This window comes from Neofelis nebulosa, chromosome 7, assembly GCF_028018385.1.
Source record: "Neofelis nebulosa isolate mNeoNeb1 chromosome 7, mNeoNeb1.pri, whole genome shotgun sequence".
NCBI lineage: Eukaryota > Metazoa > Chordata > Mammalia > Carnivora > Felidae > Neofelis > Neofelis nebulosa.
The window spans coordinates 24,688,779-24,716,328 of record NC_080788.1 but is presented as its reverse complement, the minus strand read 5'-3'; the positions used below and the strand labels follow the sequence as shown (position 1 = coordinate 24,716,328).

Genomic DNA, 27,550 nt, shown 5'->3' with positions numbered 1-27,550 from the left:
CTGGAATGTAGATTTAGGAGATGGGAGGAGATGTGCTAAAAAAAAAATGTAGCTGGAAGCAGAAAGGCATGACAAAGTGAAGTAGTCAAGTGAAAGGCCTCAACACTACTGAAAAGCCCTGGGTTTTCTTCTGATAGACATAGGAGCTAATGAAAAGTGTTAGGCTTTGAAGTGGCTTGAATTGGTCTACTTTTCTACCACATGAAGCATCATATAAACTTACACATTGTATTTTAAATAGAAGGTATTGTGCTTCTGGTTAATGGTAAGAATGAATGAATAGATGAGCTGCCTCTGGCTGAGTCTTCTCAGAAAGCAGAATGAGCAAAACCTGGCTGGTTTTGTTCAGGTACTCTAATAAAATGTTGTTTAGAATCTATGTTAATTTTGCATTTTATTCATTATATCTTATGTGTCCCTAAAAAGGTTTTAAGAAACATTAATGGGGATGGTGTACTTTATTACATAGAACTTGCTGGCTATAAATGGGATTCAGAGTTAAAAGATGTAGTGAAAATAGATGCTATTTCCCCTAAATTATTTAAAAGCAGGACTTTCTGATTTACTGGATCCTTTATTGGCTTCTGCAATCTTCTTGCTAGGATAATTGTAAGGATTAAAGGACACAACTTACAAAAACCATTCACTATAGGTTAATGCAGGTTAATGAGTGGTGGTTGTTTTTGTTATCATTTTAGATTGTAGCACTACCTTCTACCCAGTTGCCCATAACAGAAACCTAGGCATTTAGCTCTTTCCATTCATTTACCCCCTACATGCTACATCTTTTAAATATTTCTTGCCTTAGTTTCCTTCTCTTCATTCCTGCTGCTTTCTTTCCCTGGTGTATTACAGTAGTCATCACCTAACTGGATTGCCTGCCTCCACTTTTGCCAGCTTTGATCCCAATTTACAAAATAGAATTATCATAAAGGCAAATTTGGCTTAATCACTGACGTGCTTAAACCCTTCAGGGACTTGTATTGAATGTGTTTTTATCTAGTGGTTTATAAATAGTATGTGATGCCTCTGAAATTTTTTGCAAGATGGAGTATGTGTGCATTTTTATGAGGTGAAAATCATTCACCTTTATTAGATTACTTTTCGGCTGACTAAAATCAGAATTCAAAGTCTCTCATAATCTGGCTCCTCCCTTCCGCTTCATATTTTTGAGTCCTGTTTTGAACTTTATCTTTGAAACTGTCATAGGATGTTCTCAGGCTCTTGTGCCTGTACTCATTCCCTTCTTACCTGAAATATTCCTTGTATTTTTTTGTCATCTCCTAGTCATCCTTTGTGACTTATCTTGGCTAAGTTGTCTTTCTTTATATTACTGTACCTCTGTATTTCCTATGATATTTAAATCATCTGGCCTTTATCTTTTGAAGCAGTAAATTTCTTAAAGAGCTAATATGAAGATAGCCAGAAAACTTGGAATAGATTCTCAAGCAGAGTTAAACTATGCTGAAAGAGACATTTGGAAGTCATCAGGTATTGCCTTGAAAAAGATGATGGTTCAAAGAGAAATTTAAAAGAGAAAGTGTCTAATGGCTGGTCCCTGGGAGTATAAACATTTCCAGATTAGGGAGGGAAGTCTGTGAAGAACAGTCAGAGAGAAGGGAGAAAATCAGGAAATGTGTCCTGAAAGCCCACAATAAATTTCCAGGTCTGTATTTCTCAGCAAGGTTAAAACAAAAGGAGTGAAAAGTGATGAGTGTCAAGAATAGTTTCTGTATCACTAGATACAGAAGCTAGGTTACAGGTACAGTAAGCCTGACCTGTTCGTTTCCCACACATTGTTATTCTTGTTCTCCACTGATGGTTCTGGACTGTTACTATTCTCTCAGCATAAAAATTCCTGCTCCTTTGAGGCTATGCATTCTGGCTATGTCATCTTTATGGCTATGTCTGTCTTCATTGTTAGCCACTTCTCAGTCTTTGAAGAACTCATACTCTTTTCACCTCTGTTTTGCTGCTCCTTTCCATTCCCATGGCCATGCTAATGTTTGTTATTTAATATTAATTAAAACAGCCACCTCAGGTTGTGATCTTTGTATGCTTTCTTACTTGCTTTCTCTCATTCTGTTTTTCCTGTCTTTGAGAGGTATCCTGTGGCCCCTCTGCTGTCTTCCAGTCTCAATCCTTGGTTCTTCTATTTCCTGAGGTGGAGTGTTTAGTCAGACCCAGGAGATGGAATAATCATATTATATATGTTGCCTTTTCACTCTGTTGATGGTTTCCTTTGCTGTGCAGAAGTTCACTGTAGTCTCATTTGTCTATTTTTGCTTTTGTTTTATGTGGTTTTAGTTGTGCTTTTGGTGTTACATTGCCCAATCCAGTGTCATGAAGCTATTTCCCTATGTTTATTTTTGGAGTTTTGTAATGTTGGGTTTTATGTTTAGGTCTTTATTTATTTTTTAATGTTTATTTTTGAGAGAGAGAGAGAGAGTGTGTGTGTGTGTGTGCATGCGTGTGCGTGCACACGCATGAGTTGGGGAGGGGCAGAGAGAGAGGAGGACAGAAGATCTGAAGTGGGCTCTATGCTGACATCAGAGAGCTTGATATCGGGCTCAAACATATAAACTCTGAGATCCTGACCTGAGCCGAAGTCAGATGCTCAACTGACTGAGCCATCCAGGCGCCCCTATTTGTTTTAATGTTTATTTCTTTATTTTGAGAGAGAGAGAGAGAGAGAGAGTGAGTGAGTGTGTGAGTAGGAGAGGGGCAGAGAGAGAGGGAGAGAGAGAATCCCAAACAGGCTCCACCCTGTAACCATAGAGCCCCACATGAGGCTCGATCCCATGAACTGTGAAATCACAATCCAAGCCAAAATCAAGTCACTCAACCACCCAGGCCGTATGTTTAGTTCCTTAATCCATTTTGGTTAACTTTTTTTTTTTTTTTTTTTAATGTAGTATAAGATGTAAGGCTCCAACTTCATTCTTTTGCATTTGAATATCCAGGTTTCCCAGCACCATTTGTGGAAGAGGCTCTTGTTCCCCCATTGGATAGCCTTGGCATCTATGCCACAGTTTATTTGACCATATATGTGAGTTTATTTTTGGGTTCTCTGATGTGTTTCATTGATCTGTGTCTTGTCTTTATGCCAGTACATTACTGTTTTGGTTTCTGTAGCTTTGTAAGATGTTTTAAGTCAGGAAGTATGAGACTGGCTTTGTTTTCTTTCTCAAGATTGTTTTTGTTGTTTGGGTCCTATTGATATTCCATATGAATTTTAGATTTTTTCTTTTTTTTTTAAACATGCCAGTTCAGTAGGGTTTGAATTGAATATGTAGATTGTTTTGGGTAGAATGGGCATTTAACAATATTAAGTCTTACCGTGAACACAGCATGTTTACATTTGTGTCTTTAGTTTCTTTCAGCAGTATTTCATAGTTTTCATTGTATATTTTTCATTGTTCTCTTTATCCATTGTTTCCCTTTTAGTGTTTTCAGTTATCCATGGTCAACTGCATTGTGGAAGCAGATGATGATTCTTCGGTGTTGTCAGATTTTGGTCAATAGTAGCCTAATACTACATCACAAGGCATCTATCATTCACCTTATTTCGTTTCATCACATAGGCATTTTATCATCTCACATCATTAGAAGGTTGAGTACAGTACAATAAGGTAGTTTAAGGGAAAGACCACATTCACGTAACTTTTATTGTAATATATTGTAATTGTTCTATTTCGTTATTGTTACTGTCTTAACTGTGTTTAATTTACTAATTAAACTTTATCAAAAGTATCAATAGGAAAATATATATATAGGTTTTGGTACTGTTGTGGTTTCACACATCTGTTGGAGTCCTTAGAGTCCCCTTAGAGTCCCCACAAATAAGGGGGACTGTTACATAAGTCTACTTCCTTAGTTAAGTTTCTTTAGTAAAGTATTTTTTTCTTTTTGATGCTTTTGTAAATGGGAATATTTTTTTATTTCCTTTTGTTCACTGTTTATAGAAATACAACTGGATTTTGCATTGGTTGACTTTTGTATCCTGTAATTTTACTAAGTTTGATTTATTCTAACAGTTTTTTTTTTACAGGGTCTAAATTTAGGGTTTTCTACACATAAGATCATATCATCCGCAAACAGAGATAATTTTGTTTCTTCCTTTCCACTTTGGATGCCTGATTGCTCTGTCTAGGATTTCTAGTACTGTTTTGAAAAGAAATGGTAACAGTGGGCATCCTTGCCTTGTTCCTGATTTTAGAGGGAAAGCTTTCAGTTTTATACTATTACGTATAATCTTAGCTCTGGGCTTTTCATATATGGCTTTTATTGTGTTGAAGTAATTTCCTTCCTTGTCTAGTTTATGGAATGTTTTTATTATGAAAGGATCTTGATTTTTGTCAAATGCTTTTTCTGTGTCAGTGAAGGTGATCATGTTATTTTTGTAATTTTGGTAATTCATTGTGTTGGATTGATTGATTTTTGTATGGTGAAGCATCCTTAGATTCCAGGAATAAAATCCACTTGGTGATGATATAACTCTTTTAATGTATTGTTAAATTCTAACTGCCTAGTATTTCATTGAGGGTTTTTGCATCAATAATCATTAGAGATATTTGTCTGTATTTTTCTTTTCTTCTTTGTCTTATTTTGGTATCAGGGTAATGTTGGCCTCATGGGATGAGTTTCACAGTATTCCCTTCACTTCAGGTTTTTGGAGGAGTTAGAGAAGGGTTCTTGCTAATTTTTTTTTTTTTTTTTTTAAATCATTGGTAGATTCTCCATTGAAACTATCTGATTCTGGGTTATTCATTGTTGGGAAGTTTTGTATTACTGATTCAGTCTTTTTACCGGTTACAGGTTGCTTCGGATTTTTTATTTCCTCATGATTCTGTTCTGTTAATTATGTTTCTAGAAATACACTCATTTCTTCTAAGTTATCCAATTTTTGGCATATGTTGTTGACAGCAGTCTCTTATGATCCTTTTTATTCTTATGGCATCCGTTATAATGTGTCTTTTTTCATTTTTGACTTTTGTTTTATGAGCATTTTCTCTTTTCTTGGTCTAATTAATGGTTTGTTGATATTCTTAATAGTCTCCAAAAACCAATACTAAATTGTTGAATTTTTATTTTTCTGTCTCTATTTCATTTAATTGTGCTGTAATCTTTATTATTCCCTCCTTTGATGAACTTTGAGTGAGTTTTTCTAATTTCTTAAAGTCTGAAGTTAGGTTGTTCATTTGCGGTCTTTGTTTTTTACTATAGGCATTTACTACTATGAATTTCCCTTTTCATACTGCTTTTGTGGCATTCCATACATTTTGGTATGTTGTGTTTTATTGACCTTTGTCTCCAGATATTTTCTGCTTTCCCTTCGGATTTTTTCTTCTGACATATTTGTTATTCAGGAATATGCGGTTTGATTTTCCTGTATTTTGTAGATACTCCTGTTTTGCTTTTGATGTCTGGCTTCATTCCGTTGTAGTCAGAAAAGATACTTGGTATGATTTCAGTCTCCTTAAGTTTGTTAAAACTAACTTTATGGTATATTTTCCTGTGGAAAATGTCCCATGTACAACTGAGAAAATGTGTATTCTGTTGTTGGGTATAATGTCATGTGTGTGTCTTTAGGTCCATTTGGTCTAATGTTAAGGTCCTGTGTTTCCTAATCGGTTTTCTTTCCCATTATTGAAAGTGGGATATGGAAATATGTCCTATTATTACTATGTTACTATCTTTCTTTTCTCTTTAGTTCTTTGTCATTATTTGCTTAATGTATCTGGCTGCTCTTCTGTTAGGTGCATATATATTTATAATATATATTTTTGGCGAATTAACCCTACCATATAATGTGTCACTTGTTTCTTTTTTCTATGTATATGTGTGTGTGTACACACACATATATATATAGCCATATATATATATGTATATATATAATCATTCTTTCTCTTTTTTGGTTATTATTTGCATAGGATGTCTCTTTCCATCCTTTCAGTCTGTGTATATCCTTCTATCTAATGTGAGTCTCTTGTAAGTAACATATAGCTGTGTCTTATCTTTTTTTTTTTTTTTTTTAAATCCACTCAGCCACTCAGTGTCTTTTGATTGGGGAGTTTAATCCACATACCTTTAAAGTAATTACTGATAAGGAAGACTTCCTATCGCCATTTTTATGGGTTTTGTATGTCTTGTAGTTATTTTTTTCCTTCTCTGTGAGGTCTTCCTTTGTGTTTCATTGATATTTTTTTGTAGTGACATGCTGTGATTCCTGTCCCGTTTTCTTTTGTATATCTTCTCTAGGCATTTTCTTTCTGGTTACCATGGGAATTACATAAGACATCTTATAGTTGTACTATAGTTATAATCTATTTAAAACTAATAGCAATTTCAATTGTATACAAAAACTCCTTTACATCTTTCCCCCCTTTCACTGAAGATACAAATTATGTCTTTTTATGTTTTGTATCAATTTTATTTATAGTTTTTTAAAAAATGTTTTAATCTTTCACATCTACCTGACTGATTTACTCACCACCATTACAGTATTACAGGGTCCTGTATTTGTCCATATATTTACCTTTACCAAACAGTTTTATATTTGTACATGATTTTGTATTTACAGTCCTTTTTATCTTTTTCTTTTCGTTTTTTTTCAAGTTGAAGGACTTCCTTTTTGTAAAACAGGGCTAGTAGTGATGAACTGTCAGCTTTTGTTTATCCTTGGGAGTCTTTATTCTTCATTTAGAAAGTCAGTTTTGCTAGATATATTGTTTTTGGTTGGCACTTACTTTTTTCAACACTTTGAATATATTATCCCACTTCTTTCTGGTCTTTCTGCAAGGTTTCTGCTGAGAAACCTGCTGATAGTCTTAGGATAGCTGCCTTTGTACATGACTAGTCATTTTTCTTTTGCTGTTTTCCAGATTCTCTCTGTCTCTGACTTCTGACAGAGATTATAGTGTGTTTTAGTATCAGCCTCTTTGGGTTCATTGTAGTTGGAGTCCTTCAAACCTCTTAAAATTAGATATCCATTTCCTTCCTTACATTTGGGAAGTGTTTGGCCATTACTTTTTCAGAGAAGCTGTCTGCCACATTCTTTGTTCTCATGGAATTCCTCTAAGTGCATATATTAGTAGGGTTGGTGGTGTCCTATAAGTGTCTTGGGGTTTCTTCACTTTTCTTCCGTTTTAAAAATTGCCTCTGACTCAGTAATTTCAAATGGCCTGACTTTGGGTTTATTTTCTTTCTTTTGTTTGATTAAGTCTATTGTTCCCTCGTGAATTTTCAGTTCAGTTATTGTATTCTTTTTATTTATAGAATTTTTGGTTAGTTCTTTTTTATATTTTTTGCTAATTAATTCTTTTTTTGTGTATGCATGGTGATTTCATCTCGTTGTTTTCCTTGTGTTCTCTTGTAACAAATTGAGTTTCCCTAAGACAGTTAATGTTGCATTTTTGTCAGGTAATTCATAGATCTCTGCTTCTTTAAGGTCATTTCTAGAGCTTGATTTTGTTCCTTTGATTGGAATTGGACTGTAATTTCTTGGTTTTGGGGGCGGGGGGTACTTTGTAGTTTTTAATATGCATTTTAATTTTGTGTGTGTGTGTAGATTTTGCCTCTGATAAAAACAACCACCTCTTCCAGTGTCTCTGAATTGGCTTCATTGAGGGGAAGACCTTCATTAGAGATTCTTGGTAACTCTAATACCTTTTATTGGGGTGTATCTTTTTCGGACTTATGCTTGTAATTTCCCAATGAAAGACTTAATTGGTTTCTTTTTCAAGAGCTTCAAGTACTCTAGTCCTGAAACAAGCCAGTGTTTTCTGTAGCCTCTAGGCATCCAGTATATGCTGGTTCCATCAGTGCTCCAAGTCTGGCCAACACAAAAACTTGTCCCTTTGACAGCTCCTTTCACCCCAAAAAACAGGAATGTTGGACATAATTCCAATGTGTGAAGCTGCAGGTTGAGCTTTTCATCATGAGTATGAACTGTGCCATCTTGGGGAGGGTTTGATATAGTTGAAATGAAAGTTTTTCTTACATATTTCTGGCTCTTTTTGGCTTGGAGCTTGCTTGGGGTACTGCAACTTTCTAACTGGTTTCTAGAGGTCTCATAAAGGGTTTTTGGACCATGTATATAAGTTAATGTTCCTGTGAGGGAATAAATTCTGGAGCTTCTTTTTCCTCCATCTTGCAGACATCTCTCCTGGTTGGCTTTTTATCTTTGTTCAGATAAATTTAGTATTTCTCCAATTCATTTGATCGGAGGAAAATGCCAGAAGATTCATTTATCACCTATACAAGCTAACTTAGACGTATTAGTAAATTATCTTTAGTATAAGGTCAAAGATCTGTTTCAGGATTTTCTCATTATAACACTGAAAACTCTACTTGTTTCTCAACAGTTTCTATAAAAGCTGTTGTTTCTAATGTCTCCAAGGTTTAGTCAGCTCCCTAAACCCCTAAAAAAGATGATTTTGTAAGAGTAATTAAAATATTCAGAATGTAAAATAACCCATTAACCAGATCTTTATCACAAAATTTTGGGCATATTGCCTGGTCCATGGTAGACACAGAAGTATGTTATCAACCAAGGAATGAATTTCTGTCTTGATTATATTCGAATTAGAAAGAAAAAAAAATCAAAGACTATATTTCATGATTGTCACAGATAATTGATAGATACCCTATACTAATGCCAGCAAGTATTTTGTGTTTTTGTGTTTCTATCCTTTTAGGATCTTAATTAGAGGGAGGCAGATGGATATAGTTTGTTTTTTGTTCATTACAACTTCACCATAAAATGTGATACTTTTTTAAAAACCAGGTTAAAGGTAAATAAGTATTTTGTTCTACAATTTTACTTCATGTTTAATGTATAACACACACTCTGGGCATTGAGATTATAAAGCTCAATAAAGTAATACTTTGGGATTATTATTATGTTGAGTTTATCATAGTAAAATATGCTGATTTATATTTATATTTTTCCCCTGAAAATATATCTTATTCTATAGTTAATGAATTATTGGTAGGATATAGTGTAATAATGACTTCAGAATTGTACGTTCAGTCTTGAAATAATCTAACATTTCATGCAGTTCCATTGTAACAGACCCAACCTTAAAGCTAACAGCTTTGTTACATATGTTTTATGTCATCCAATTTTCTAAGGTGTAATACTACCTTGGATATCATTGTTCACTCTTCCAAAATTTTTATGTTAAATATAACTTTAGGGAAGGGGATGGAGTGTTTACAAAGCCAACATCCCAAAGGAACAGAGAGACATATTACTTTGAGAAATCAGTAAGCAAGTGTTTATTAGCTTTATAGATAGAGCATATAAGCCTTTTTATCTCTGGCGTCTCGATTCCTCACATCTTCATTTAACTTCATCTTCAGTTAAAGTCACTCTGCTTACATTGACTTTTGTATCTTTGCCTTTTTATCTTCTTTTATTATTTTATGCTCTATCATTAGCTTTTTTATTATATAAATATTTTTTTAGAGAGAGCGCATAAGTGGAGGGGAGGGGTGGGAGAATCTGAAGCAGGTTCCACGCTCAGTGTGGAGCCCATTGCTGGGCTCGATCTCATGAACCTGGGATTAGGACCTGAGCCGAAATCAAGAGTCAGATGCTTAACCGTCTGAGCCACCCAGACGCCCCTGTCTACCATTAGTTTTTATGTTAACATGTCACAGTTACTATTTCTTTTATGTTCTACCGTTTTTAATTGATTCCAATCTTGTTTGCTCATTGTTCGTTAACACATCTTCCCTTTCTGACAGTAGCAGTTTTTGTGGTTTCATCTTTTTTGTTCCTGTATTCATTACTTATTTTTCAGCTACCTGTTTAACATCTTTTTTCAATTTTCATCTTCTTTATCATTGACCGTCATTTCAGTGATCCTAACCCCAATGCTTTGCTATTGGTATAGGAATATTAAAAATACTTTCCTAATATTTGTCTCCTTGACAAGTAAACTAAGTTGCTATATGTATTCACGGTCATCTCATAACTTTTCTTTTTATCATTATTATTATAGGGGTTTTTGTTTGTTGAGTACTGGATTGATTCAAAACTAGCTTCAAAGTCAGAAAACATGGTATTAGTGCCATTGATGACACATTGGTTTTTCTGTTTTGGCCACTGATGGCTAAAATCATTTCCTCTGCCAGTTGACCTCTTAGAAGTTATAGTATGTATGGTAACAGTATTTTCCCCGTGTTTTACTTTGGAAACTTGGAAACATGCAGCAAAGTTGAAAGTGTTCTGCAATGGACACAATATGCCTGCCATCTAGATTTTACTATTAATAGTTACCTTGTATTACCACATATCCATCCTTCTGTCCATCATTCCATCTTTATTTTTTCATGCATTTCAAAGTTAATTGCTGACCTCAGTGCCCTTCTCCCCAAGGGTGAAACTAATTTTTAAAAGACTTCTGTCCAGTTTTCTAGAGTAACTCTGGCCCTCTATATGTAATTTATTCCATAAGACATTTATTTGTAGAACTGTCTCACTGAGCCATGGAAGTAAAATAAATAAATAGTGTTGTCTGATTGATTGATTGATTGATTGATTTTTGAGAGAGAGAGACAGAGCACAAGTGGGGGAGGGGCAGAGAGGGGGGGGGGGGAGAGGGAGAGGGAGAGGGAGACGGAGGGAGGGAGGGAGGGAGGGAGACTCAGAATCTGAAACACGTTCCAGGCTCAGAGCTGTCAGCACAGAGCCTGACACAGGGCTCTAACCCATGAACTGTGAGATCGTGATGTGAGCCGAAGTTGGACTCTTCACCAACTGAGTCACCCAGGTGCCCCAATGTTGTCTATTTTAAATGCATATTTTCAGTTGTCTACTTTGAGAGCTTTCTCATCAGATCTCACTTGGCCCTCCTCCATTATTGACTCCATAAGAAAAGTCCATGAAATGTGAAAAAAATACAGAATATAGAAAATAAGTCATATTTTTAACTTTTTGAGAAGCCCCCATACTGTTTTCCAGAGTGGCTGTACCAGTTTGCATTCCCACCAGCAGTGCAAGAGGGTTCCCCTTTCTCCACATCCTCACCAACACCTGTTGTTTCTTGTGTTGTTGATTTTAGCCATTCTGACACATGTGAGGCAGTGCCACATTGTAGTTTTTGATTTGTATTTCCCTGATGATGAGTGATGTCGAACATCTTTTCCTGTGTCTGTGGGCCACCTGGATGTCTTCCTTGGGAAAATATCTATTCATGTCTTCTGTCCATTTTTAGATTGGATTATTGGGTTTTTGGATGTTTTATAAGTTCTTTATATATTTTGGATACTAACCTTTTATCAGATATGCGATTTGGAAATATCTTCTCCCATTCTGTAGGCTGCCTTTTAGTTTTGTTGGTTGTATCCTTCACCATGCAGAAGCTTTTATTTTGATGAAGCCCAAATAGTTTATTTTTGCTTTTGTTTCCCTTGCCTCAGGAGACAGACCTAGAAAGAAGTTGCTACAACCAGTGTCAAAGAGGTTACTGTGTGTTCTCCTATAGGATTTTTATAGTTTCAATTGTACTACCAGGTATTGAACCAGAGAATGCAAAAACACTAATTCAAAGGGATACATGGCACCTTGATGTTTATAGCAGCATTATCTAAAAAGGAAAACTTATGGAAACAGCCCAGATATCTAACAACTGATGAATACATAAGGAAGATGTGGCGTATATACACAATGGAATATTACTCAGCCATAAAAAAGAATGGAATCTTGCCATTTGCAGCAACATTCATGGCGCTAGAGAGTATTATGCTAAGTGAAATAAGCTGGAGAAAGACAAAATACCATATAATTTCACTCATGTAGAATTTAAAAAACAAAACAAACATGGGGGGGGGGAGGCATTGCAAGAGAGGAAAACCAAGAAACAGACGCTTAATTATAGAGAACAAACTGATGGTTACAAGAGGGGAGGTGGGTAGAGGGGATTGGTGGTCGGGATTTACAAGTGCACTTGTGATGAGCACCAAGTGTTGTATGGAAGTGTTGAATCCTTCTATTGTATACTTGAAATTAATACTGCACTGTACGTTAACTAACTGGAATTTAAATAAAAACTTAAAAAAAAAAAATAAGCCCTAGCCCGTATTGTAGTTTTGATTATGAATAGCAGATAGGGGTCACTAGAGGGGTCTGGTTAGGGAAGGATCTCTCTTCGTTTCTTTCCTTTTTGTTATCTCCTTTTCTTCCTTTTCTTTTTTTCTCTTCTCCTTCCATTTTCTCTCTTTCTCTCTCTTTTAATCATAGTTGGGGAAAAAAGTACATATTTTGCTGCATTGATTTGTTGAGGGGAAAGAGTGAGCCGACCATGTGATGATAAGGAAATGTCACTGGAGAGCAAGGAACACAGACTCTAAATTAAGAGTTGGGAAATTTTTTCTGTAAGGGGCCAGGTGGTATTTATTTTAGGATTTACAAGCCATACAATCTCTTTTAAAACTACTCAACTCTGTTGTTGTAGTGCAAAACAGCCATAGACGATATATAAATTATTGAGCTTGGCTATGTTTTAATAAGACTTAATGGTGGTTTGTTTGTTTGTTTTTTATGGCAGGCTAGATTTGGCCCACAAGCTATGATTTGGTGACTCCTACTGTATAGGGATTAACCTTGTACAAGTTACTTGTAAAAATGTCATTATTAGTGTACACATTGCCAACAAAGAAGTCTTTTTTAATGCTCTATTAGATGGGGATACAGAATTGGACAGATATAATTCAGGGTGTCATTGGTGTGAGGAAAGAAGAAAAATGTTTAAAATGGTTGATTCCACTGATAACCTGGAGGTTCTGGCATGGCCTCCTTTCAGTCCTGTTTCAGCTGTGTAGCTGCTATTTCTATGTCCCGGGCAGAGAAGCAGACTGAATAGAGAGGGCTACGTTCCCCTGTCTGGTATTAAATCTCCCCTTAGTGGTATTTAAAACCCAAGTTTTTGAGTGAAGCCTGGGTTCAAATCTCTTATCAGATGTGTGACTTGTGATGTAACTGCTCTGAGCATCAGCAGAATGAGTTTTTCTAGCCAATTCATAAGCTTATGAGGATCTTAGTCATAACAATAATAGCAGCTAACACATGGCACTTACTATATCCCAGGCAGGGTTCTAACTATGTATATTAACTCATTTAATTCTCTCACAGCCATGGTAATTGTATACCATCATTTTAATGATGAAGAAGCTGAGACACAGAAATGTTGTCAGTAAATCATTCAAGGCCACATAGTTAATAAGTGGCAGAGCCAACATGTGAACTTGGGCATTCTGGCTTCATAGTGCAAGCTCTTAACTGCTAGGCTTTACTGCCTTCTAAGGTGAGAACATCTGTAGCATATAGGTTTTCAAGAAATTATAGATGTATTAACTTTACAGAATATTTTGGTATGTCTTCAAAAAACTTAGTGTACTTATGAGATAGCAGGTATGCATAAATATGAGATTCAGATTTTGATTTTTTCAGGTTTTTTGCTTTTTTCAATTACATATTATTCCTGGGAATTTTTCCCCCCATTAGAGTCATTAGTGCTACTATTCTTAAGACTTGTTTTGAAATGAATCCCTTTCTGTGAGGCAGTATAGTGGAAATGAGCCAGAAGACCCCTGACTCCTGTTTTTGTCCTGATTCTGCATTTTCCTTTGTGTGATCTTGGGTACATAATTTCACTCTTTTAATTGTCTTTTAGCTGTCAACTGAAGATAATCCTCAAAGTAATGGGATTCAAATGAGATAACCTACGCCAGAGTGCCTAGCAGTATGTCTAGTATGTTATCAGACACTCATCAAATACTAGTACCTTGTTCACCTACCTATTACATAGAATAACCTAAACCTTAGTACTGAAAGGAATCTTAAGATGGGAGAAACTGAGGCCCAGAGAACTACTCATTCAAAACTGTATAGGTAATTAGAGGCAAAAGGAGCTGTCACTTAATGTAGGTCTTCTAATTTCTCAGTCTTGTCCTATTTTTACTGTTCACACTCCTTTATGCATTACATACAGAAGCATTATGTAATATGGCTGAGTTTTGGGGGGATTTTTCTTCGGACAAAACATGACACTCTTATTAAGAAAAATAATAAGAGTGGTATTTTGAATTTTGGTAATTAACTACTAAAAAAATCATAGGGACAATTTAATAAATCTTGAGGCTCTTTAAATCATGTATATGAAGTTATAAAGCTGTTAACACTTCCTCATTTGTATTTATTTTTAATATACAAGTAGCATGTTTATTATAGAAAAAATAAATTAGAAGCAAAGTATGGAAGAATTCAAAAAACCCATTCAGTCAACATCAGTTAGAGAAAATGACTTAACACTTTGAAATAAAAGTGGCCTCATCTTAAACTTAAAACTTTGTAACTGACTTTTGTCAATTAGTGATGAATGAAGAAGACTATTCCTTGCCAAATTCAGATCTTGGTAATTTCATTTATTCCATTATGTGAATTGTTGGCAGTTCATTTAAGTAATCCCATATTATGTAAATGGGCATGTCATTTTTTCCAAATTTCACAGAAACAATGCATTTTTGCACAGTTTTCCAGTTAATTTCACTTGATTTCTGATTTTTCATTTTTAACTTTGTATTCATAATTTTCCTCCAGAATAGAAATACATACATACCTATTTACATTTTCACTAGGGAAAGCTACTATATTTTGGGAGATGATGGTATAAATCTTCTTGAGGCTATATTTCTCTTTACATGTCACTTTAATATTTTGCATAGTGACATATCTGGCATAATCTTTAATTTTCAAAAGTTGGATTGTTTGTAGCTACATCTAAAATAACTAAGTGCTGCTGATGAAATTTTTAAGTGTGTGTTTTACGTTTGTCTTCTTTCTCTGTATGCATTAATTTGCATGGCACATTTAAAAAATAGATGCATCAAAATGAATGTTTTTGAGTTACAGTTGACCCTTGAACAACATAGGTTGGAACTGCATTCACTTACATGAGGGTTTTTTTAAACTCACATATTGATAAATCCACTAGAGTACTGTAAATGTATTCTTACGATTTTCTTAATATTTTATTTTCTCTAGCTTACATTAATGTAAAAATATATAATACATGTAACATACAAAATATGTGTTAATCACTTCTTTATATTATTGGTAAGGCTTCTGGTCAATAGTAGGCTGTTTGTAGTTAAGTTATGAGAGCATCTAAAGTTACTTGCAGATTTTAACTCTGCAAAGTGTTTAGCACCGCTAATGCCAACATTGTGCAAGAGTTAATTGTGCTAGTCTTTGTCACTTAGTTTAGAGACAAAGTCCTACTTTTGAGACAGAATTGGACTTAATTAGTATGTCCCTCATCTACTGTTCATTTGCCTTGTTGTTCAGTTTCTCATGATGAACAAGATGTATCTCACAATTAACAAAATGTGAACCCTACTGTCCTTTGCCATTTAGTCTTACATGTTAGTAAGGTAATTGTAGGAACATTTTGAGAGTTAGGTAATTTCTTTTTTTTATGGTTTTGATTACTTGTAGTTTTTATTCCCATGTATGTGAATTTGAGACCAAAAGGAATAGCTATGAATTCTGTTTCTTTGGATCTAGACTGCTTTCCTTAAATTATGGTAATCTCACATCATCAGACAGTACAAGCATAGATCTTAGAGTTGAATAAACCATAGAGATAGATATTGTAGTCCAGCTTCTTGCTTGATGGAATAATCTCTTCCTCAGTATCTTTGGAAGCTCTGCTGGAACAGCCAGTTAAGAACGTTAATCTACATACTTTAACTTCACAAGTAAATGAAACATAAAATTTTGCCCTACGGGAACTTAAAATATTCTAGGTTTCTGTGACATGGGATTAATGAGCAAGTTCAAGGACATGTTTTGGGTTCAGGATTGTATGCTCAGAATCATTTTCTTGCAGTATAACACAGTTTTGGCTATTTCATTTATAGGTTATTTTTAAATCCCTCATATGGTAGATAATTGGAGGAAAAAACTTTTTTGTTCCAGATAGAAGTTCTGTGTTAACTATTAATCAAGTATTTATAAATTATTAAAATAGTAATTATATAAAGGAAAGCTGGATTGATACTTTTAACTAGACTCTTATTTTCTTAATGTCAGTTGTTTAAAGTGATAAAATACAAAACTCTTGGCCATAAACCTTCTGATTTTCATCCGTTGTGCTAAACAGTTTAAGCATATATACCATCAAATAAACTCCCCCCACACACTTTTTTAAGCCAAAGAAAAGCATAATCTATTAAAACAATGATTTTGATAAATATTGCTGTTCTTTTTTTTTTTTTTTTTAGTTTTTTTAATGTTTATTCATTTTTGAGAGACACAGAGACAGAGTGTGAATGAGGGAAGGGCAGAGAGAGAGAGGGAGACACAGAATCCGAAGCAGGCTCCAAGCTCTGAGCTGTCAGCACAGAACCCGACGTGGGGCTCGAACCCACGAACCTTGAGATCCTCACCTGAGCCAAAGTCAGATGCTTAACCGACTGAGCCACCCAGGTGTCCCTGTTGTTCTTTATCATAGTATCTTAGCATTTATCTACTTAAAAGTTTTATTTGTATAAATAGTGGATCTCCATTTTCTAAACCTCATCTTAATTTGCCAGTTTTTTACTTCAGTGCTTGACTAACTTGCCTTGCCTTATGATCTGTTGAGCTTTTTACATGAGAGCTATACTAATCTTAATCACTGTGCTCATTGTTTGAATGTTTGCTACAGGAAGCGAGCAGCTGCAAAGCATCTAATAGAACGCTACTACCACCAGTTAACTGAGGGCTGTGGAAATGAGGCCTGCACGAATGAGTTTTGTGCTTCCTGTCCAACTTTTCTTCGTATGGATAACAATGCAGCAGCTATTAAAGCCCTCGAGCTTTATAAGATTAATGCAAAACTCTGTGATCCTCATCCCTCCAAGAAAGGAGCAAGCTCAGCTTACCTTGAAAACTCGAAAGGTGCCCCTAACAACTCCTGCTCTGACATAAAAATGAACAAGAAGGAAGGACAAGGAGCAAGAGATGATTTTAGAGGTAAGATGTTCTATTTTTGGGAACTTTTGACTGAAAAACCAGATTGGAGATTTAAATAATTTGTGAGGTTCTTGTTTTGTCTAATTGTGTGACATTAAGACGTATTAGTATAGTGGTATTTATTTACCACTGTATATACTTATTTATTGTGGCAAAGGACAAACTAATAATTGAACTAATTATTTAACTGCATTTTATAGTTCTAATGGTCTCTAATGAGAAGCAGATTAAATTCCAAAAGTTTCTTTAATAGATTGATTGGAACTTTTGAACATTTTCCCTAAGTAGTAATCTCCTAAACTAGGCTACAGAATGTAATGAAGTTATCAAATAGCTGGACTGAATATCTGGAATGAATTGTGGAACCTGAGCACTATTAGGTGAAAGAAGCAGAAAGAAGTGGTGGCAGTCTTTTCCATTTCTGAGGGCACAGCAAAATTTTGTAGCCGTTACTTGAGAAATAATTCAGTTTTTCTTTCTAATATTCTTCCCATATCCTTCTCAGCTTCTTCTCGGGATTTGGTACACTCATGCTGCCAAGAATCATCACCTACTTATTAATGGCAGTCTACCCAAGCCTTTGTTTTCTAAATGATCCTGTATTCCAAAATTGTTTAAAGAAAAAAATTTTTTAACCTTCAAATCCAACCTTTCTTTTCCTCAGTGAAGATAATCATTGTTAGTAACAAAGTAGTTGAATTTCTAAATAACTGACAGTGTGCATAATACCTACCAGAGGTCTTTTTAAAAAGGAAGCTTTTTGCTTAAGACATGTGTAAGTTGGAGAACACCTCAAAAGTTTTCAGTAACATGATGTGAATGCAAGTTTAATCTTAATTGGTGATATGGAATTGTATTATATCTTTTATTCTGATTTCATAGTATAACTAATTTCATAACTTTATACCACTTTATTGCTCCTAAATGCATGGCTCTGTTACATGAATTAGCTCACACAGTGTGAATAAGTAGGTGAATGTTGTCAGTGTGTACAATGTGGAAGTTGCATTGACTCCATTATCCCCATTTCCCCATTTAGAAAAAAAAAATTTTAATGTTTATTTTTGAGAGAGAGAGAGAGAGAGAGAGCAAGTGAGCCCAGGTCGGGGAGGAGCAGAGAGAGAGGGAGACACAGAATCCAAAGCAGGCTCTAGGCCCTGAGCTGTCAGCACAGAGCCCAACATGGAGCTCGAATGCATGAACCACGAGATCATGACCTGAGCCCAAGTCGGACACTTAACTGACTGAGCCACCCAGACCCCCCATGCCCATTTCCCCATTACGTGTGCACCACAGAGTTGCAATTACTAAATGTAAATGTGCTGGTGCAGTTGAATACGGCTAGCCATGGGGATTATGGTACAGGGCAGATGGACACATCTGTTTGGCTATGTGCTTCATTGCAGGTGTTATTGAATGTTTATCCCCAATCTTTGTTTCCTGTTTTTGCTCGTCTATGTAATTTATCAGTTCCTTGTTCTTTCTCCCAATACGTTACTCTCTCTGCTGCTCCTCCCTTTTTTCTGCAACTTTCTATATTTCCTACAATATTTTTTCTACGAGGAATTACAAATGCATTAACTACACTAGTACTTTTTATTGTTAATTATATTTGTTAGTTCTATACATATTTAGTAGTTTGCCCCAAACTCTGTTTTTGTATAAAAATTTTCTTAAGTGTAAAATTTTACAGAATGTATTTTCAGGAACACACATCTATTTATTACAAAATATACTGGTATACCCTATGGGAATGTTCCTTCATTTAACATTTTCTTAGTAGAGCATCTCTTTTTAAACATTGTGAATGCTTATATCTCTAATTATAATTTTTTTAACTAATTTATGTCTGAAAAACTCAGTTCACTTTAAAAAATTTTAATTTTTAATTTTTTTAAATGTTTATTTTTTGAGAGAGAAAGAGTACAAGCAGGGGAGGGATAGAGAAAGGGAGACACAGAATCTGAAGCAAGCTCCAGGCTCTGAGCTGTCATCACAGAGCCCGATGAGGGGCTCGAACCCAGGGATCACGAGATCCTGACCTGAGCTGAAGAGTCAGACGCTTAACCAACTGAGCCACAGGTGCCCCCTCAGTTCAACATTTTAAACAAAACTCTGTGTAGGGAAATTGATACATTTTATATTATACATTATAAAGAATTAGTAGAATGTCTGATTCACTTGAAGATGTTCTGAACAGCCTGTCAACAAAAAGGGTGTGTGGGTCTAGAATGTTGCTGTCCCTTGAGATAGTTCATGTTACTGCATGCAAAACAACTCTTTGTTAATAAGTTTATGATTTGATGAATAGGAAGCATAGTTTTTAGGTCCTAGCAAGGTAGTTATAATAGGTATTCTGTTTTGGTTACATTTTAGGAAATTAGATAGGGGTTTTGTTTTGTCTTGTAAGATGTTAAATTTTGTTTCCAATGGAAATAATGGGAAATAAGCTTCCAGTTAACAGTTTCATACTTTTCAGGAAGAGATTACTGATGTTAAGCAGAATTCCCCACTATCTGAAAATAGAGCATTCTTATGAAACCTTTCATGAGCCAAAATGGCATATAATAAGTGAAGAAGTGATTATCATTAGTTTCTATAGAAAAAATTTTGAGGTTCTCTTACCCAAAAAATAACCTCTCAGGCTTTTCTGATACCTTAGGTCACATCTTGCTAACAGATGAACAAAATCAATCAAGATAAACACAAATGCTCACAGACACAGTTCAAACCTATGGCAGCTGAGATGCTGAGTGTGGTTCCTGGAGAAGGAGCTTCCAGTGCCACTCTTAATGCTCAGAGTATATGCTGCCTCTATAATGGCTTGCTGTGATACAAATACAAACTCTTTTTTTTGCTTTTTAACTGTCTTTGTATAAACAAAGTAGCCTAATGGAAACTTTCGAAAAGCACTCCTAGGTATCCTGGAACAAACCTGAGGATTAACTCTTAAAGAGTTAAAACCCATAAGGGAAACTATAGGTGTATTAGTATATCTACTACTAAAAATTAGGAGATTTTTGTTGTACTCACAGTGTGAGTTAATCATAGCTGCCCCTATTTATCAGGAAAATTAGCCATCAGAAGTTCACCAGTGGACTTCCACTTAGGTGATTGGCAGACCTGTGTCACATGCTATTCTCCAGATATAAATGAAGATTGGAATACTAAGTGTTTAGTTTTTACAGTTTCTGTTATGACAACATGTTTAGAGAAGACCACAGTTTCAGAAGATCACCTTTTAGATACAGAATGATTAATAATTCTAATTTGGAGTTAGAAATAATCTCAGTAGAAAATTTAAGTTGACGGGGCTCCTGGGTGGCTCAGTCGGTTGGGCGTCCGACTTCGGCTCAGGTCATGATCTCACGGTCCGTGAGTTCGAGCCCCGCGTCGGGCTCTGTGCTGACAACTCAGAGCCTGGAGCCTGCTTCCGATTCTGTGTCTCCGTCCCTCTCTGGCCCTCTCCCATTCATGCTCTGTCTCTCTCTGTCTCAAAAATAAATAAACATTAAAAAAAAAAGAAAATTTAAGTTGACATATTCATGTAAACTAAACTAGTATAACTCAGGACACAAAACTCTTGGGTGCACTATCCAGCATTGAATGACATCTTTATAATCAGTTGAGAATGACGTACACTAGTCAGTCATTAATAGTTTCATATCCTTTTAGTAATTGGTTAGCCTTACCTGTCTACCAACATTTGAGTATTTTAAATAATACCAGACATGTGATAGTCATTAGGGATCACAGAAACACATTTATACACACAGGTAACATGAAGCTTTCAAGCTTTTGAGTTATCTTTGCCCAGAGAGTTCATTCTTCCTTTAGCTATTACAACAGGTCATAGAGTTGATTTTTAAAGTAAAATTTATTTATCTAATGTTTAAAGGATATTTCCACCTCTTTTATTAATGAAGTTGTTTGTAGGATCAGAATATTTTTATTTCCTTATTTTTATTTGTAATACAAGTCATTTGTATTCTTGTTTGACCTTTAAAAAACAATTTATTGTTATCCCCAGTTAACCTGATATTCATGCAAGTCATAAGTGAAAAAATAGTGTTGTCAAGGTAGATTTCTCAGCTTTGGTAAGGTGCAATTTTGTGATTATTTAGCCTATCTCAGATTATAAGTGAGAAAATGAAGTGTGGGGGTTTTTTTGCTTTTGTTTTGATGGTAGATCATGAGAATTGAGTACATTTATAGCTAAGCTAATTTTAATTTTTAAAATGTTTTTTTTTTTCCTTTTTTAAATTGAAATTCATGGTAAGTACCAGGGAGTTCTATTATTTGATGTGTTGAATCTGCGAGTTGTCAATTGTCTAATATCCCCAAGCGTTGAGATGGAGTTGAATGGAATGTTTTACATGGTTTCCTCTTTAATCACTGCACTCAGTGCTTTCTGTGAAAAAGTCAAGCATTATGAAAGCTCAGATTAAACTGCATGAAATAAATTAACATTTAAATAGATGACAACTTGGAATTTTAGAAAAGAGCATGTTAATATTCTTTTTTGTGTGTTTGAGTAAGCAAAGCATAAGAGAGGGAACACACTTGGAGTTTTTCTTTGTTGTTCTAATGTGTTTCATCCATTGGGGTTCCCTTTTAATTAAGCTTATGCATTCTATAATCTCCAGACTTATTCTTCATTCCTCTCAAGGGGATATATGTATAGATTTAATTTTTGTTGGTGAAGAGAATGAGAGCCGTATGTTTATCTGGTTTTGTCTGAAAGAGAATAATGGCAAATATAAAAACAGCAAATATAAAAATATTTGAAAAGGTGATAATGGAGGTCTAAGTTACTATTTAGAGACAGATGTGAGAGGAAGTAAGATGCATGCCAGCAAACTGGTACAGACTTTCACCACAGCAGTAGTCCCTGTCTCCAGGAATTTTTATCTCCAAAATCCTTGAAATGTTCTCTTTTTTTTGTTTCTTCTGTGATTTCATTCGAATTTCAACTTATTAACATTACTGTAATTCTGAAAATGTGTAATAAATTGATATTTGGTCTGGCTTTTCCTTGCCTCCTGTCATTTTTGCCTCTTATAGGGTTATTTCTTAATGGGGGAGAATGGATATAATAGAAGAACATACTAAAACTCCCTTGGATTTAAGTACTACAGACAGCAAAAACAATGGTAACTAAGTGCAAAAACAGCTTATCTTCCTTATAAAATTTTTATATATACAAGAAAAGTACCAAGAAAGATTAAGCTTAATTTAGAGGGACAGTCATTACTGGTGTTTTAAAGACTCTGAAGGCAAGATGGAAAAAGGTGAAAAGCTTCTTTCTGTATTAAGTAAGGATCAACTAGACTGCAATATTAAGTAGATACTAGAAAGAGCACTAGCTTATTAAACAAAGTGGAAATTTATTTCTAGCTCATCTGACAGCCATGATATTCTAGGTTGGCAAAATTCTGCTTCACACAGTCATTCAGAAATGCAGCTGTAGTGACATTATTACTTTTAACACATAGCTTCCAGAGCATTCTGGGAGCATCGCCCCATTAGCCAGAAGGAAAAGCCTTGGCCTGACCCTGTAACTATTTCCTGTTACTCTGTAAGGTTTGTTGCAACCTGATTCCTGGCTACAGATGGCAGTGTTTGTCAACTTCAGGTTTTATGAGAAATGGTGTATTAATTCTTGTCAGTCACCCACAGAATAATCACCCTGCAAAAAAACTAAAAATGAAGACTCCAAAGGAACCAGTTTGATTTTCAGATAATACAAAAGTAAGACAAGGGTGGTTTATCAAAGAGAATACTGAAGGAACCTTTCTTGCCTTCTCAGTCTTTTGAGAACAGAGTAGTGAAATAAGGAAGAAACCTCTCAGAAGAACAGTGTTTCTTCTCTAAAGTGAGGTTGTAAAGAGGTGTGATGAGTCAAATCACATGATGGCTTGGTTCACATATTTACAAATTAAAGCTGTAGTCTACTGTGATTATGAAAAGAGTTTGAACTCATTAAATGCTGTGTATTAATGAAAGAATGTAAAAGAATGGGTGAGGTTGTTTCTGTTATTTCATGGAAAGAAATAGGTAAAATATATTTTGTTGAATCTAAGTATTAGATACATTTTAAAAGAGCTGTACGTCATAAATGGTATTGAGTACAAAATGTTTTGGCTGTTTTACTTTTCACTAGAACTTATTAAGACAAAGTAAACATACTTAAAAAAATAAATGTTCTCCTTTTTTCTCTAATTTTTTAGATGTGACTTACCTAACAGAAGATACGGTATATGAAATTCTTGAATTATGTAGAGAGAGAGAGGATTATTCCCCTTTAATCCGTGTTATTGGAAGAGTTTTTTCTAGTGCTGAGGCATTGGTACAGAGTTTTCGGAAAGTCAAGCAACACACCAAGGAAGAACTGAAATCTCTTCAAGGAAAGGATGAAGACAAAGATGAGGATGAAAAGGAAAAAGCTGCATGTTCTGCTGCTGCTGCTATGGAAGAAGATTCAGAAGCATCTTCTTCAAGGATAAGTGATAGTTCACAAGGAGATAACAACTTACAAAAATTAGGCCCTGATGATGTGTCTGTGGATATTGAGGCCATTAGAAGGGTCTACACCAGATTACTCTCTAATGAAAAAATAGAAACTGCTTTTCTCAATGCACTTGTATATTTGTCACCTAATGTGGAATGTGACTTGACATATCACAATGTATACTCTCGAGATCCTAATTATCTGAATTTATTCATTATTGTAATGGAGAATAGAAATCTCCACAGTCCTGAATATCTGGAAATGGCTTTGCCATTATTTTGCAAAGCAATGAGTAAGCTACCCCTTGCAGCCCAAGGAAAATTGGTTAGACTGTGGTCTAAATACAGTGCAGACCAGATTCGCAGAATGATGGAAACATTTCAGCAACTTATTACTTACAAGGTCATAAGCAATGAATTTAACAGTCGCAATCTAGTGAATGATGATGATGCTATTGTTGCTGCTTCAAAGTGCTTGAAAATGGTTTACTATGCAAATGTAGTGGGTGGGGAAGTGGACACAAATCATAATGAAGAAGATGATGAAGAGCCCATCCCTGAGTCCAGTGAATTGACACTTCAGGAGCTTTTGGGAGAGGAAAGAAGAAACAAGAAAGGTCCTCGAGTGGACCCACTAGAAACTGAACTTGGTGTTAAAACTCTGGACTGTCGAAAACCACTTATCCCTTTTGAAGAGTTTATTAATGAACCACTGAATGATGTTCTAGAAATGGATAAAGACTATACTTTTTTCAAAGTAGAAACAGAGAACAAATTCTCTTTCATGACATGTCCCTTTATATTGAATGCTGTCACAAAGAATTTGGGATTATATTATGACAATAGAATTCGCATGTACAGTGAACGAAGAATCACTGTTCTCTACAGCTTAGTTCAAGGACAGCAGTTGAATCCATATTTGAGACTCAAAGTCAGACGTGACCATATCATAGATGATGCACTTGTCCGGGTAAGTTGGGCTAATGCTTAAAAATTAGTACTAGAATACATACCTAATGCTGGGGAGATTGTAATACAGTTCACTGAATTCATTTTATAAGTGACTCTGAAAAAAAAATGTATTACACGGTTTAGGAACACATGGACATTTTGTATTATAAATGTAAATATTATACTTTTGTTGTTCCTGTCCAAATTTATAAATGCGTCCCACAAACTATTGGTTGTCTTAAATAATGGTCACTCTGTCTTTGAAAAAGAACAGATTTTCTAAATATTGACAACTAACCCCAAAAGTTTTTTCTCTATTCAGAAGACAAGTGGATGTTGGGAAAAGACTAGAACACAGGAACAAGGGGAATGTGGAGACACTCAGTAATAAGTGTGAATGTCAAGCCTTAACTGGGAAGAGTGGTACAATAAAATCATACCATAGAATAATAAGTGGTATTCAAAAATTCTATGACGTAAAGTTGAGAGTTGGGTTATTGTGAAGTTGAAGTGATCTAGACACTTTAGTGTACATTGCTGGTAAGAGTTCCTGCTGGGTCACTCATAATGCCCCTGAATGGCACTGCCTGATTGGGGTATTTGCTTAACCACTTAAATAATCTGTATGAACTACTCTGGGTCTTGGAGTTTGTTGGAACTTCTAGGAAAACAGCAGCTATCCCAGGATTTCTTGAAATTATTGGTGCCTTGTTTCATAAACCCAATCCAGGGAGATTGAGCTAGGAGAATATTGGGAATACAAGTACCCACCTTCTTACTTCCTGTATCTCCAGATTGTTGCCTTTTGTTCATTCCTTCCCGCAGCAGAAAATAAGAATTTTACTGCCCCCATTTAAGTAAGAGTGCAGGCCTGTTCAGAAGACAGAAACCAGTTGCCAATCATGTACCAAAATTTACATTTGCCATAGGGTGCTTTATTGCAGGATTTTATTGTATTCAGAATATTAGATACACCCATCATTACTAGTTCTTTTTTTTAACCACTTTAAGTAAAATTTGATGCCAGCTAAAATTAAGATGCAGTAAACCTTCCATACTAGTGGAAGATAAACGATGACACAACTAGGGAATTGTGGTATTTATTTTAAAGTATATTTTAGCATTAGAATTGGTTTGTCTAAATCTGAATATTCATAAAACTTAACCAGTGGAAAAAGTTGTTTGACAGCTCAGAAACTTAAAAGTTTTCGAGATTTTTATGCCTCTTTTGTTTAATTGGTTTTTAAAAACATCAAATATATTTCTAGTATTGAAGAAAAGTTCTACATTATTTAAACAACTCAAGCAGTTTTTCAACAGAGGCAGAAAGAGGCATTAATTGTTTGGAGTAATTATTGTTGCTTGCTTTCTGTTGCTCTTTTTATTTTACTCCTGTAGTTTTGAGCTACATAAATAATATACTTAACAACTCATCATCAGGCAGCCAGCAACTTTACATAATTTAGCAGAAAGTAGGGTATCTTAAAAAACGTGAGTGATGTTTTGTGAAAAGGACATTGAAGTCTTCTATGAATTTCGATTGTTAGAGCAGAACTGCAAATCCCAAAACAACACATTTTATGTTTGGCTTCTTGAGTTGGGATTCTTTCATCTATTTCCAGCAAAAGCTGTTGCCTGGCTTTTAGAAAGCAGTGAAATCACTCTGTATAAGATTCTATCCAGAATTTAAAAAAAAAGTTGTCCACCTTCCTTATCTGCCTTCTGCTAAGAAATCTACCCAACTTTATTTTCCTTCCCCCGCCTTGTTTCCCACCACCACCCCCTTAGTAAAGCAAGGCTAAGAATCAACAAAAGTTTAAGTACTTCTTGTATACTTACTTTATTCTATCATCTAGAACTTTGAGGAAACGATCATTTTGGTTTATAAGGCCTTTTTTAAAGCAGATGTTAGGATAAAATTAACTGAACTTTTTAATTATGCTAAGAAATTGGGTTTTTTTTAGTGAGTTCTGCTTCATTATACAAAACCTGAATATTATAATTTGACCAGTTATAAATTAGGATTCACTAGATAATACCTGTACTTAAATTACCAGTCCACAAAAGCAGTTTGATTTAGAAATCTTCTTTGTGAGGCATTTTGCTAAGCAGTAAAGATGTAAAGATGAATCATGACCACCAAGAAGCTTCTTAGGGGCTCTAAATACTCATACTAAGCAAATTTTACTCTTCTTCCCTTTTTTCTTTTGCTTTCTTTTTTAATAACAATATGAAAGGCCAGAAAAATAAAATCATCAAAATAGCCTTGTGAGTCAGTCAATTGATGCTCTATTTTTTAAAAAATATTCATAGAATGTGTGATTATGATAAAAATTATAGTATTTTAGTAGCAAAAAGTAAAAGGTTTACAACAAAAAGTAGTTTAAGGACATCCTCTCAGCTGAACTCCCAAAAGTACTGATGGGTTTTAGCATCTTATTCCTCAAGGATCTACTTTGCTTTTTTAAAGCCTCATTCTTTCTTCTATATCAGTTTGACAAACAAAATAAACCTATTGACCACTTTCTTAGGGCCTGCTAATTTAGGGTCAGGAAGAGAAGAGGAAATGAGAGTATGTTTTCTGTTAGGTCTTATTTTTCAGTTAATTGTCAGGCTGACTGTCATGGAGGAAAAGGGAGGGGTAGTACCTTCAGTTGATAATTTCAGATTTTTTTTTAATGAAAAATATGTTTGCCACCTTCTCATACCGTGTAATTCAGACCAGACTAGCAGATTATTTCCTAACTGGAGTTTTTTCTAGAGGAACTATCTTTGGTGACAGCTGAATTAGTCTTTACAGTTATTTTATTGAACCTTAAATGCTATTGATTGTAGGACCCACTATTACTACTAAAAAAGAAAAACAGACTGCCAGTTAGTTGTGAGATGCTACCAGTTGTATGGTATATCCATAATTTCAGAGATGTTAAAGTGCAAAAACAGAAAAGCGAATTTTAGAATCAGTGAAATATGGTAAAATATTAACTGCCTTTTCACAAGTAGGTATCTCAGAATCATTTAAGAACTACTCCCATACCTGTAAGTTGCTGGAATGTTTCCCCC

At 35.0% G+C, this 27,550-nt stretch overlaps 1 protein-coding gene and 1 long non-coding RNA gene across 14 annotated transcripts in view; one reads left to right on the top strand and one right to left on the bottom strand.

Moving 5' to 3' along the window:
• UBE3A (ubiquitin protein ligase E3A) overlaps positions 1-27,550 on the top strand; it is a 92,222-nt gene that overhangs the window by 34,739 nt on the left and 29,933 nt on the right. For 8 of the 12 annotated variants that reach the window (XM_058736887.1, XM_058736896.1, XM_058736891.1 and 5 more), the window contains 2 exons: positions 16,719-17,026; positions 23,257-24,506. In XM_058736887.1, the coding sequence (XP_058592870.1) occupies positions 16,719-17,026; positions 23,257-24,506 (1,558 nt within the window). Of the gene's footprint in view, positions 1-2,963; positions 3,050-16,718; positions 17,027-23,256; positions 24,507-27,550 lie in introns of all 12 variants that reach the window. The other 4 variants (XM_058736894.1, XM_058736892.1, XM_058736889.1 and 1 more) reach the window with 1 other exon arrangement.
• LOC131516189 (uncharacterized) overlaps positions 24,501-27,550 on the bottom strand; it is a 123,064-nt gene continuing 120,014 nt past the window's right edge. The window contains exons 9-10 of one of the 2 annotated variants that reach the window (XR_009263935.1): positions 25,259-25,358; positions 24,501-24,602 (exon numbers count right to left, since the gene is read on the bottom strand). This is a non-coding gene — a long non-coding RNA (uncharacterized LOC131516189). Of the gene's footprint in view, positions 24,603-24,894; positions 25,359-27,550 lie in introns of those variants that run through there. The other variant, XR_009263933.1, reaches the window with a different exon arrangement.